This window comes from Ricinus communis, chromosome 4 (assembly GCF_019578655.1).
Source record: "Ricinus communis isolate WT05 ecotype wild-type chromosome 4, ASM1957865v1, whole genome shotgun sequence".
NCBI classification, from domain to species: Eukaryota; Viridiplantae; Streptophyta; class Magnoliopsida; order Malpighiales; family Euphorbiaceae; genus Ricinus; species Ricinus communis.
Genome location: NC_063259.1, coordinates 25,697,706 through 25,711,183, shown reverse-complemented (window position 1 = coordinate 25,711,183; position 13,478 = coordinate 25,697,706). Strand labels below are relative to the sequence as shown.

The following is a 13,478-nucleotide window of genomic DNA, read 5'->3' as shown; positions in this document are numbered from 1 at the left end:
TTTCGGGGTTGGATAAATTGGAGAGGTGTTGCCACTAATCTAGAAGTTTTTGTTTAGGATTGAGAGAGATAATTATGATAATGAAATCATAACAGAATAGCACGTGTAGCCAAGTTAGCTGGTTTTCGAAATGCCAATCCCTATCTTTTTTCCTTTCTTCCTTGATTGTCTACATATCATTATCTTGAATTAATAATATAATTTAATCCCTTTTCTTTTTACATAATTATAATTATTATATCATCTGTATATATATATACACACATATATGCTTAGTCCAGGGTCCTCTTTTAATGACATTTTAAGCTGTTTTAATCAAATACAATTACAATGGCTAGGAATAATAATAAGATATCTTCTTTTTGTTGTGTTCTTTTGGTTGCTTTGCTGGTTGCTGATAATTACAATGGCTGTCGAGCAGGAGGGACTGAAGAGGTTGGTGTTTACGAATTAAAGAGGGGAGACTTCTCTATCAAGTTCACTAATTTTGGTGCTTCCATGATTTCTGCTATTCTCCCTGACAAACATGGTTTTCTTCTCTCTTTTTTATCATTTTTTTTTCTTTTGTATTGTATTCTTTAATTAATTATAGGCTGAATAATCTTGAATTACATAGCCATAGCCATCTTCTTACTTTCAAACATAAAAGCTACTGATGGATGTGAATAGGAAAGTTTAAACACAAAATCTATTTCTCGCAAGACTTATTTGACAAAATAAAATAATTTAAAATTGAAACTTTGATGCTCATTGTACATAAATGGATTAATATTTTATAGTATGAAGAATTTAAAGTGTAAGTGTTCTTGTTTGCACAAGCTTTGTGTGTATTTAAAGATCAAATACGTTGCTAATTAATCAATTTCTAATACTTTTTTGTTGTTTTTATTTCAGGGAATTTAGCTGATGTTGTTCTCGGGTTTGACTCCGTTGATGTCTATAAGGTTTGCCTTACGTCTTTCTTCACCCTTTCTTTTCGAGCAAGTTGTTTATGTATTTTCATATTTGTTTAGCTTCCATATTCCTAATGAGGCAAGCTTATGATCACTTGCAAATATACATTTTCTTTTTGTAGAATGATACGACCTATTTCGGAAATATTGTTGGACGTGTTGCCAACAGAATTGGAAAGGCTCAATTTACTTTAGATGGAATTCTTTACAAATTGGTCCCTAATGATAATAAAGTAAACATTTTACATGGTAATTCTAGCTACCATCTTTGTTTTTTCTCTTCAAACGAATTAATTAAAGAAAAAAAAAATTTGCTTAGGTAATTAACTATTAATCCCTGTTTTTTTTTTTTTATTAGGTGGCCCTAAGGGCTTCAGTGAAGTTGTATGGTCTGTCTATAGTTACAGAAAAGACAGCCACATCACTTTCACCTATGAAAGCTTTGATGGCGAGCAAGGTATCTACACATGCTCTTTACATTCCATCTCTAATTTGAGAACATGTATATAAAAATTGTTTATAAGAAAAAATGATGAATGTATATCACTGTTGCTCCGTATTTTTAGCTAACAATGGAATTCATGTACAGGTTTTCCTGGTGATCTTTCTGTATCAGTTACATACTCTATAATTGGCACAAACAGATTGGGTGTGAAAATGATAGCCAAACCCAAAGACAAGCCTACTCCAGTGAACATAGCCTTGCACACTTACTGGAATCTTGGCGGGCATAACAGCGGTGACATCTTCTCCCACACCATCCAAATCTTTGGATCGAAAATCACTCCAGTTGATAAAGATCTCATCCCAACTGGTGAAATCAAATCCATGGAAGGCACACCATATGATTTCTTGCAGCCCCGCACAATTGGAAGCAGGTTCAAAGAGTTGCCTGATGGATATGACATGAACTATGTGCTACAGGATTTGAATCCTGGGCATCTGAAGAAGGCTGCTGTGGTGAAAGACAGTGTTTCTGGAAGGACAATGGAGCTCTGGACCAACAAACCTGGATTGCAGTTTTATACGAGTAATATGTTGGATAATGTTGAGGGAAAAGATGGAGCTGTTTATAAGAGATATGCAGGAATTGCATTGGAGACACAAGGTTTTCCTGATTCTGTTAATCATCCTAATTTCCCATCACAGATTGTTAATCCAGGAGAGACTTATGAGCATATTATGGTTTATAGGTTCACTGCTCATTAGTTGAGAGATTCTTAATGTGGATCATAGTTAGTGTTTTTAGTTTTAATTATGAATAATTTCTTATTTTCTTAGAAATCTTAAATACTCTTATCACAGTGGTCAGTTTTAGAAAATTTTCATTCTTCCATTGTTGAATTCTAGTTGGACTCTGAATGATAACAAAATTTCTCTAAGTTAATTCTTCTGTTCTTCTTTTCACTTTCATTCGTTAAAACATTTGGCTTCTGATAAATTCAATTCTATTTTCTTAAATAAAATTCTAAATTCAATATTTTAACACTTAATTTTGTTTTTATCTTTAACTTTACTTACCAGTTTAATTATGAATAATAAATATGTTAGTGAATAAACTTGGATCTATCCGTTTTAGAATAAAATTTGCACTATCATCTGTTAATTTTTTCATATTAATTAAATCAAATAATTATACATTAAATAAAGTCTTTGAATTTTATGAAAATTAATTATATAGACAAATGAAACTCAAAAATTAGCATAAATTCTTTTTATCTCGTCAAAATCAGTTATACTTCAAAAAAAATTAACATTTGGCATTTTTTACAAATAGAAAGATAAAGTATTTATTAAAGTTAAATTAACATAATTTTTAGAAAATAAAGTTTATTGATACTTAAAGAAAATAGTTATTTTTATTATTTTTGATAAATAATAAAATAAATTATTAATAAGTACTAATATTACATAATTTTTATTAAAAGAGTTTATAAATTCAGAAAAATAATAATTTTTAATTAAATAAGATTACAATATCTCAAATAAGAAGACGATCTTTTCTAATAATTGAAATAGAATTGGAGTTCAAATTAAATGTAGCTTTAAAAGAACTAAAAGATAAATATTAATTACATAGAGATAATGAAAAAAAAAAAACTGATTTCATTCTTTTACAAATTACGTAGAGGTAATCATTCATTATTTATTCTCAAATTATAAAATTTAATGTACCTATAATATAATTTATTTTACAAAATTAATATTTCTTTTACAATTAAATAAATCATATAATAATGGAAAATGCCATTTATTTAATGAATTTATAAACTTATCTTAAGCTATCCCTAAAACAAATGCATCTGCACCAAACCTTTGTTGCCCATTATGATGAAGTTGTCAGGGAGTCATTATCTTACAAACTAATTTAGTAACTAATATATTCTATGGTTAAAGAAATAATTATACCTTTAAATTTGTATTGATTAGTCAATTTAAGATTTTAACTTTCAGTTTGACCTAAAAGACACTAATGTAAGGGTAAGGGTGATGTGATGAACTAACAACAATTTGTACCAAACTGGACTTGTACCATTAACCAGTTAAGGGACAATCAATGGTGCTTGCAAAGATTCCAAGATTTTCCCCACAATATTAGGTAAAATCTCAACTTCAACAAACTTTCTTTATTTATAGTAAAAGTTTATTCAACCCCAACTTCAGGGATTTGATCAACCATCACTCTTCTGAAATAATAATCATGGCTAACTAATAAATCTTTATTTAGTAATTAAAGAATAATTTTTTTTTCTAATTTATATAATTCCTGCAAACTATTATACATTGAATATCAACTACACTAGTAATCAAAATCAAAACTCAACTAGGTATCTGAAATCTACAAAGTGGGCAACAGTTACTGTTCTTGAGCCAATTTGAGATGCAACCTCCATGATAGATATGCTTACAAGGCAAGCAAGTAGCTTCAATTCCTATCTGAATATCTTCCAAGCAAATCACACATTGGTTAGAAAAATTTTGAATTATAACCGTCTCCAATGCATCAATGGCGGACTTACTAGCCCCAACAAACGTCAACCTTTGTGAACTGAAAGACTCTGAGAAAGCTTCATCAGAAACTGTAGCAATATCAGACACTGCATGTATAATCCTAAGCTTCACAACCATAGGAATAACCTTGCGTTCCATGTCTCTACAATTTTGAGCACATTCTTTAATTTTTACCATCAACATGGGATAAGCGTACATAGGTATGTTCATGTCAGCAAGCATACTGGACAGGGTAGACCAAGAAGTTGTGTTATGCAGTAGGTAGTCTCTTTGAACATGAAACTCCTTAAAGATTGTACTAGTGTTTGTACCTTGTTCCACTGTTGAATCACATGGGATGATTTGGCAATACATCTTGATCAAGAAAATTGCTTCACATGGCAAAGAATGATTGATTTGTTCATCTTCTTCATGAATAAGCCATGCCTCGCATTGATATGTTGTGTTGATAGACATGTTGAACGAGCACAAGAACATATATGACACCGGCAGCTAGAAGAAGATTTTGCAGAGAGAGAGATATTTTTCTTGTAATGTGTAAGAGAACAAAGCTAACTAATTATATGGCTTTAGGTAGCTTTGCTATTTATAAGGGATTTTCTTTTTCCTGATTATTCCATATGTGTTTAGATGCAGTATATTAGAAGTAGCAGTCAAGTCATTCTCATTTATAAGTTAATGAGTATATAAACCTAATTCAATTCCTTATTTGAAATCCTCTTTCTATTAGGAGACTAAAATAAGAGGTTTTTGACTAATTGAATTTGGAATATATTTGTTATATTTGAAATCCTTTTTTCTATAAAAAGAATTCTTGAATTAATTAAAGGTTTCAGAATCTTTATTAAGATTTGATTGGTGACTTAAATATAGTTGAATTAAGTAAGGTACTTTTATTTTGTGAAATAAAAAGTTCATTTCTTCCCTTTAGGGCTAAGAACCCAAAACCAATCCTGAAACCTCGAAAAACACTAATTAATTCACCGCCTGAAAGTCTTTTCTTTCTCAAACTGCTTCATCTCTTTTCAATCTTCGCTATTGAAAATACTATAGTGCACTTCAATCTCTAGACATGTCAAGCATTGAAGATCAAGAGATTTGTTGCCGTGTGACTCCACTAGACAGCGTTGAAGCTGAAGATGAGTCTTTTTCTTGCCCTATGTTCCATATTGATGTTGCAGTTACCTTCATGCATCGTCGTGATGATTCTTTAATGGAGGTAGAAGAAGACGAATCAGATCTTTATAATGGGGACTGTGACGTGATCCAAAATGAGTTCCTGGTTGAACGCGAGAGGTTGTTTAATCAAGAAACATCCATGTCAACAATAATCCAAATCCTTCTTGAAATGAATGTCCCTGTTCAGTCCTATATGTTAGACAGAATCCTGGGCTTTGCTCGTCAAATGGCGACTAATAAACGATATAAAAATCGCAAAGTGTTGCATATGAAGGTGGAGATTGATGTTCCGCCTGGTTTTCTTGATGACGATGATAGTGATGATTATTCTGCCATACGGTTCGTGCCAGCGAGTAAACCATCAATGGAAAATTTGGAAAAAATTAAAGCTGATGGGTCGACAGAACAACAGTGTATAATTTGCTTGGAAGAGCTTTTGATCGGATCGGAGGTGACTCGGCTACCTTGTTTGCATGTTTATCATAAGCAGTGCATTATCAATTGGCTACAAAAGAGCAGATTTTGTCCATTGTGCAGGTTCGAAATTGCTTAATTGTTTGATTTATATAATGTTAGCCAAATAATAATGCCTTGTTAAAATCAGTTTAGTAAATTTTTGTCTGTCAATAAAGGAAAATTGAATTGATGATCATTTGTATTGGCTTGTGAAATGCTTTTGCATCTGCATGTATTAATTTTTAATTATAATGTTAATTTTCTGCTTAATGGTGCAATTAAACGGGAAGAAGAAAGACTAATGTTGTTTTTATTTCTTGCCAGTAACTTACCTAACTAATAATGGTCCAGAAAATTTAATCAGTGGACCAATACGACAAAATTCAGTCAGGCAATATCATAAATTTTATAGGACAACTAAAATAAAGTTGATGGGGGCTAATATAACCTACCAATTAAAGAAATTAAAAAGGGAGCAATGAGTCAATAGTGCAACTTGCAAGTGCCCCCTTTCAACTTGTACTAAAGCTCTGCAACTAAAACAGGAAGCACTGACAGCCAATTTGCAGATCAACACCTTCTTTATTTTGCATCTTCAAGTCTTCATTAAGGGAAAACAACATCGATCTGAAATTGACAAATCAGTGAAATATCATCAATGTTGTACCTCAATCCAATGAAAAAGAATTGGCACATGCCACTAATCAAAATGGTTAAGCTCGCTTTTAAATAAAATGTGAGCCTAATCACTTGGTAAAGCCGATTAGAGCAATGGACCTTGGGGGTGAGTGCCCTTCAAGAATTCAGAGATTTTGGACTCGAATTCAAGTTTAGGGATATCCTCAAACAGGGACTTTTATTCTTTTATTTGCAAATGGAAACTTAAAGAGTTTCTGTTCTAATTCTTTTAATGCAAATGATTCGGTATATGACATGAGATAAATAGAAATTTAAGGATTTTTTTATTTTTATTTAATTTTTTTGTTAAATGCATTAAAATTTTGGACTTATTTAGTTATAAAGTGAATGATTAATAATAATTTTAACTAAATTAGTGTGCTAAATTATAAGTTTTATATTAGTTAACAATATCGTAATTAAGAAACTACATTAAATACTATCAAAATGGGGACAATCTTAATTAAACTATTCTTGTAAATGAAAAAAAGAGAAAGATATTGATTATATTATACAAAAAAGTTTCACTTTCAACTTTTTTTTTAATTTAATTTCAATTTCATAAACAGTTAATATATGAATAAATAGATAGTCAAACTACCAAATTTTATGACAAAGATTTTTTTTTTAATTAAAGAGACAAAAGAAAAATAATAATAATGAAGTTCTCTAGGAGTAATTTTAGAAATTTTAGAAATTATTTTTTTTTAAAGCTTGCCCAATTAATTCGACCCCCAATTGAAAAATTATATATAAAAGTTCGAGCTTAAACATATGTTTAAAGATATTCAGGTCTTATCAAAGTCCATTAAAAAACGACAGCATGTAAGTGTGTATTCAACTTTAATCAATTGATAAATTGAGCTAAATTATGTAGTTTATCTTAAAATAAAAAAAATTACATAATATCAGAAAAGCTTAAATTAAAATAATTAAAGAATTTAATTCTAATTATGCATTGAAACTAAGTTATATTATGTAAATATGTGCCTCAGAGATAAAATGAATTGAAAGGAATGCATATGAGAAGGAAAGCAATCTTACAGAGCACTTTACCTCCTGTTCCTTGAAATGATTATCAGATGATCTTTCATGAATTACATCCAAGACAATTAAGGTTTAAGAATACCGCCTATTAATTATAGGGCATTACCTTGATTATTTAATTTAATGCATATTAGGAATTATTTATTTTTATTAAATCTTTTTAATGTTTAAAGACTTAGCACTTAAACATTCTCAATTTGATCGTATGAAATTTAATTTGTCACATAAGTTCTTTTTATAAAACATAATTAATAAGATTAAAAATTAAATATAATGACTATTTTAAAATAAAAATCTACAGCTGCTAAAAATTCAAACTTATTTTATATATTATTGAATGTCATTCAATTGTATTCTGAATTTAAATATATAATAATATAAAAATTAAATATATACAAATCATACATATAACTATTTTTAAAAACTTTGAAAGTGGCTCAATTTGGTACAATTTCAAACAATTTAGTTTGATAATTGGTACGAATAATTAATAGAATTTATGACTTTATAAAAGAATTTCAATAAGATTCATTTTAAAAAAAATTAAAAAGATTAATATTATTAAAAAATATTTTAATTCTTAATATTTTCGTCTCGAAATTTTTTAATATATGAGAAAAGAACTTAAAAAATATAAATAATAATGATGAAGAGCATATGAGCGCTCGTAAGATAGCTACTAGAGTAAGTTCTTTCATATTTCGGATGCATCAAAGTGGCCTTCGATTAAAACTCTTAACTCTTAACTGTAGTTGTCACTTATAAATAGGTTATATCTAAACTACACTTTAGCCATTTAATCCTTTATGCAAAAAACAGACCCTGCTCAATACATCAACATTCCCTTCTTCTTCTTCTTCTTCTTCTCCTTCTTCAATATGAATTCATCAACAGAAATCGGGAGAATCTCTTGCCATGTAACTCCACTGTACAACGTTGTTGAACCAGAAGACAATATCTCGCCATGGGACTTCTTCGCCCTTGAAATATCTACCAAGTTTATCAACTTCTCCGATCAATAGACTTTCCTTGTCAAGCATAACATGGTTTTAAATGATGATTGAGAGTCATCTACGGCAAATATTCACGATATTCTTCGAGGTGCATGTTCCTGTTCGTGAAGACGAAGCCATGATTGATAAGATATTAGATACTGCACGTAGCATGGCGACCCCTGATCGGCTCATGAGTCGTAAGGTTTTGCGTTTAAAGATTGAAATTAATGTTGGGTTAAGTATAGATGTTGACGAGGATGACGACGACTACTGCTGCTACTATGATGCTGATGAAGATTCAGCGTTGAACTCAGTGCCTGATCAATCCTTAAACCTAGGCCCGCTAGTAATTCATCCATCAAGGCTCTGGAGAAAGTGCGTCCTGATACTGGTATTGATTTGCTGCAGCCTCACTGTGTAGTTTGTTTACAGCAATTCATGATCGGCTCTAGCGCCACCAGATTGCCTTGCACGCATGTTTATCATGATCGGTGTATTCGTGATTGGCTTAAGACAAACGGTGTTTGTCCATTGCGTAGATATAGGATTGTTTAGGGCATATATTGATACTATTAGTTCAGTAGTTGCCCATTTTTATTCATTTGTTTTTTTTTTCAGTGATTATAGTTGCCTGTATAGGAAATTTACAACTCCTCTAGGGTTAGGGTTTATAAGATGTAATATATTCAAGTTGATTTGTGTGGGTTAGATCTTATGACTCAAGGCAATGGGTTATCTAATTGCAATTATGACGAATCTATTAACAGTCAGCAGTTTGAAATTCCTAACTAGTATATGTTTGCTCAACTCTGTTGCATTTTTTTTATGAATTGTATATTTTGGAATTACTTATTACTATATGTTTGTTTAATTAACTTTTCTTTTTCAATTCCTCGATGAATTTTATCTTTTGAAATTACTACATATATAAAATCATGTTTGCTAGTCTTAATTTTGGTATCTGTTCATGTTTTTAATATTATGGGAAAACTAAAAGATGAGCAATTTTTAATTTCTTTTCACCTGATTTCTATTCAAAATAGCTTAACAATTCCCAATCCACTGCTCAAAGTACTGATGCAGTTTCTATTGAAGAAATCCGTCCCGTCTAAATGTTCAAAGAACTGAAACAGTTACTGTTGCAGGAATCTGTACTGTCTTAAATGTTCCAAGAACTGAAACAGAAGTGGCTTCTTACAAAAGCACTTGCTCCAAAACCATAATTTCCACTCAAATTCACATTTATCTAATTAAAAAAATACAAATGCTTTAACAATTCAGAGGCAGGGAAAGAAGAACATGAATTCTATGGGGACAATAAAAAGAAATTCTAGAAATTAATACTATAGTCGATCAGTAAGCTGCTTCCACCACTCAAAACATAAACACATAGTGGATCACACAGATTACAAACCCAAAGCTGGTAAGCTGCATCTTCAATGTGCAGAGTGAGTCGTGGCACTTGCCTTCTTGAAATCAATCTTGTCAACCTTAACCTCTCCATCAATGAGCTCATATACGTACACCACAACACGTAGGCCATCGATGTCCATGAGGACAAAGCTAGGATTTACATCGTAGGTAATGCTACTATAGGCACCAGTTGCAGACCCTGGATTTATAACAACCCCGCCCTCGTGTTTGTAAGCTGTGAACTGGTGGGTATGACCTGTCACAAGTATGTCTACATCCAGCTGCCTCTGGAGCATTGCTAGTGAGTCCAAGTCCCCCCATGGAACAACCTTTAAAACAAATCAAGCCCATTGATAAATGATCAGAATTAAATAAAATGTAAAAGAACTTGGAAAACAATCCACCAGACCAAATTCTTGGTAGGAGATAGTGCATCGTTTCCTTCAAATAAAAAATGAGCGCGCTTCATAATCTGTTGCCTTAGCAGAGTGATAACTATAAAAGCAATGCAGATAGTGAAGTTCCATTGCATTGGCTCCAAGTGCCACAAACAAGGGTAGTAGATGTATAGCCCTTCTGAACAGGTGGATTATTAAACACACAATAGCTAAAGACAAATATGTTTTCTTTTGTTTGTAAAGTGACAAGTTAGCTAAAGAGAAATCAGTGACTAGTAGAATGGGAAAACACATGCATTTTTCATTGGAATATGCATGCATTCATCCACAACACTAAGCATTGATAATCCAGTGTTGAAGTTGGGACCTCTTATGATTTTATCCAACCCCTCAACAAATTGCTGTATCCATGTAAGTTGCAAAAGTTTCATTAAACAATGAGAAATGTAAATCAAGAACGATAGCTAAGATGGTTGATATTAAATACTAGCAGTTATGAATTAATGAACAAAAAGATAGTGGCAGCACTGACTAGCTATAATATGCTCAATCTAATTAGAAGATAAAAAAGGAACAAAAAGAGGACAAGGAAATATGAAAAACAGTATGAAGGAAAGAAAGAAAAAAGAAAATAAGAAACTGTTTTTACAAAAAGGAAATGGTAAATTATGATAATGGCTTGGTAAATTATGATAATGAAGCCATGACTAACAAATGAGAACAAGGTGGTTAAATTGGCATGCACAAGAGCAGGTAACCAAGTTACTACAAGAATCCAGTCTAACTTCACGGGTTCTCTATAGTCTGGACTCACCAAAAGTTAAAATGTATAAATTTCCTTTCCATGTTACAAAGGTGCAAAAGACAGAGAAAGAAGAAAATCAACCTGATGGCCATGGCAAAGTCCCAACTTAAATTGACCAATAGTAAGTGTTTTGGTTTCTGGATATCGCGTCTCTTCATCATATTCACCTCGAGCAATATGCAAATCAGGACAAAGGGTCTTCAAGTAGTCATGAACTTCCTGGATGCATTAGAAGATTATGTAGTCAGAGCAGTATATTTTAGTCATTTATACGGAAGCACTTCTTCAATGTTTATTATTGAATTACATTTGTGTATAATGATTAGACAAACCCCATGCGACTTCGTAAGCAGAAAACTAAAGACAGGCCAGCACACCAGCTGTGTCATCCCAAGGATAATCTTTTGAATATATATGACGCAAACATCAAATAAGAAAGGGGATAGCGGAAGAAAGTCAAGGACAAGCAAGGAAGAATTACACCAAAGAAAAGGTCCATAGTTCAAACAAATTCAAGTCATATAAATCAAACTAATAGCATCAGCTAGGCATCAGCAGATGTCAAACTGTAGTGAAGGGGTCAATTGAGGTGAGAAATTGGGATGGATACCTGCTGCCTACTGTTTGATTGAACGGAGCTGTCTAAGAGTCATCCAATCTCCTTAATATAGTATAGTCACACCAATGAGCCATATTAATGAGAGAAAGATCAAGCAAGCCAGTTATGACCACTAAGCTAGATAAATCAGATGTCACTACGTTTATTAGAGTTTAAACATGACAAAATGGGATTGGCATACTAGGGCAGATATTTATCTAAATTCAATAGATAGCACCTATGATTTGTAGAAGACCTGTGGAATGCTTTACCTACATGAGTAGAGATTCCACAGCCATTTTGCTTGCCCACACATCATGAGAGGGATAAATTGCCAGAAACTATTGGAACAGCATTAACTGAAAATTTAGTACATGTGAAGATAGAATTTCAGATTCCAGACACCCACAACCAAGAAAACAAGACAATCTAAGTAGAACATCTTATGTGATTTCTAGAGCTAATGCAGGAAGCCAGTTTAACCTTGGTATAACTCTAAGACTCGGTCGGGATGCATCGCCATTATACAGCAGATATGAAACTCTTATCATATTAGCATGCATGAGTCACAGCACCCAGAGAATACTAAGAAATTCGTTCAACTTCAAAATAGATGCTGAAAACCTAAAATCTGTCACCAAATATATTGAAAAATGTGAAGTGCATCAACATACTCAAGCACAGGCAATCAATTCCCAATATAGACTCAGGTGAATTGTGAGCCAGTGTCCCTTGTGAATTACAAGCAAAAGAGCAGATTTCAAAATTAAAGAAGAAGCAGAGAAAAAAGTTCAAAAAATAGCATCTCTATCTTCCCAATGTGATGCATTCTAGAAGATTTCAGAACTTCAAACAACAAATCAAGGCCATGAATAAGCAATATTAAAACCTTTGACTTATTAAAGGTGGGGTGAATTACCATCATTAACTTAATAGAGTCTCATTTCAAGTTTCATAAAGTACAAAACAAAATATGCCTCTAAAAGAGAGCCAGATCCTTACAACAAAAATGCTAGCAAAAACTCTACTACTGAACCGGGGGGGAAAAACACCTCTAGAACTTGTATTACAGTCTTCAAGAAATCTATGAACCATTTCAATTAGGCTCAGTTGCTTCTATTTTTATTAAAGAAAATAGAACCCAAATAACAATTCTATCTTCTGCCTTATTTTCACAATAATAAATAGGAAATAATAACAAAAGAAAATTCAGCAAAACAAAAAAAAAAATGAAAAGGAAGAAAAGAAGAAGAGGGAAACCCATATTACCCAAAGATAAAAAGCAACGTACTTTGATAGAAAGATTGCCAGTGCAAATGATATGTTGGATCTTGCCAGGAACAAGCATTGACTTAAACTTTGCAGGTAGATCAGATGCTCTATGGGGAATGTGTAAATCCCCGAGAGCTAACACTAACACCATTCTTCCCTCACCTTTCAACAATCAAAATTCCCACTTAGCAATCTATATCAACAAACATATATATCAAAGTTGCAAACAAGTTAAGTTTGATTAAAATACCATAAATACATGATTTGAAATTTTAAAGAATAAGATCGGTGTAAAATGAACAAAAACAAAAACAATAATGATAATTAGGGGTTGCTTTCACCTGCAAGTAATCATAAATTGACGCTACCACAACAGCTGAACAAGAAAGAGAAGCTGGCGTTTATGAATTTTTAGGTACCTGCTGTTGCTCGTCGATTCCTGTCAATACGAAGTTTTGATTAGTAGCTACAACTTCTGACGACGTCGTTTTAATGCAAACCTGCGCTATGGTAGAAAAGTTAGGATTCTTAGTAATATATATATATATATATGACACAAACTTTCTTTTTTTTTTTTTCTTTTTGCCACTAAATTATTTTTGTTTTATAGGGTAGAGTAATATGAAAATACATTATTTATCACTACTTTTAGATTTTTTTTAAAATATCTAA

General features: G+C 31.9%; 4 protein-coding genes across 6 annotated transcripts; 2 read left to right on the top strand and 2 right to left on the bottom strand.

The window, feature by feature from the left end:
• The first annotated feature begins 267 nt into the window (after window positions 1–267).
• On the top strand, window positions 268–2,237 carry LOC8277387 (galactose mutarotase). Its single transcript, XM_002511499.3, has 5 exons — window positions 268–529; window positions 895–944; window positions 1,076–1,202; window positions 1,312–1,410; window positions 1,543–2,237. The coding sequence occupies exons 1-5, from the start codon at window positions 331–333 to the stop codon at window positions 2,160–2,162; spliced, it is 1,095 nt and encodes a 364-aa protein (XP_002511545.2). The 5' UTR covers window positions 268–330; the 3' UTR covers window positions 2,163–2,237.
• A 1,476-nt stretch (window positions 2,238–3,713) lies between these two features.
• On the bottom strand, window positions 3,714–4,536 carry LOC8277388 (E3 ubiquitin-protein ligase hrd-1). Its single transcript, XM_002511500.2, has one exon. It carries the CDS (start codon window positions 4,440–4,442, stop codon window positions 3,774–3,776), a length of 669 nt encoding a protein of 222 aa, XP_002511546.2. The 5' UTR covers window positions 4,443–4,536; the 3' UTR covers window positions 3,714–3,773.
• A 369-nt stretch (window positions 4,537–4,905) lies between these two features.
• Window positions 4,906–5,796, top strand: LOC8277389 (E3 ubiquitin-protein ligase RNF181). Its single transcript, XM_002511501.2, has one exon. It carries the CDS (start codon window positions 5,038–5,040, stop codon window positions 5,695–5,697), a length of 660 nt encoding a protein of 219 aa, XP_002511547.2. The 5' UTR covers window positions 4,906–5,037; the 3' UTR covers window positions 5,698–5,796.
• A 3,730-nt stretch (window positions 5,797–9,526) lies between these two features.
• LOC8277391 (vacuolar protein sorting-associated protein 29) lies at window positions 9,527–13,357 on the bottom strand. 3 transcript variants are annotated; one of them, XM_015726702.3, is made up of 4 exons: window positions 13,226–13,357; window positions 12,826–12,968; window positions 11,018–11,155; window positions 9,527–10,062 (listed from the first exon to the last, which is right to left on the bottom strand). In XM_015726702.3, exons 2-4 carry the CDS (start codon window positions 12,955–12,957, stop codon window positions 9,757–9,759), a joined length of 576 nt encoding a protein of 191 aa, XP_015582188.1. In that variant the 5' UTR covers window positions 12,958–12,968; window positions 13,226–13,357; the 3' UTR covers window positions 9,527–9,756. The 3 variants fall into 3 exon arrangements, with proteins under 3 accessions (XP_015582188.1, XP_002511549.1, XP_015582192.1); XM_002511503.4 differs by having other exon boundaries at window positions 13,148–13,332; XM_015726706.3 differs by having other exon boundaries at window positions 12,826–12,999; window positions 13,148–13,295.
• Between the last annotated feature and the right edge of the window lie 121 nt (window positions 13,358–13,478).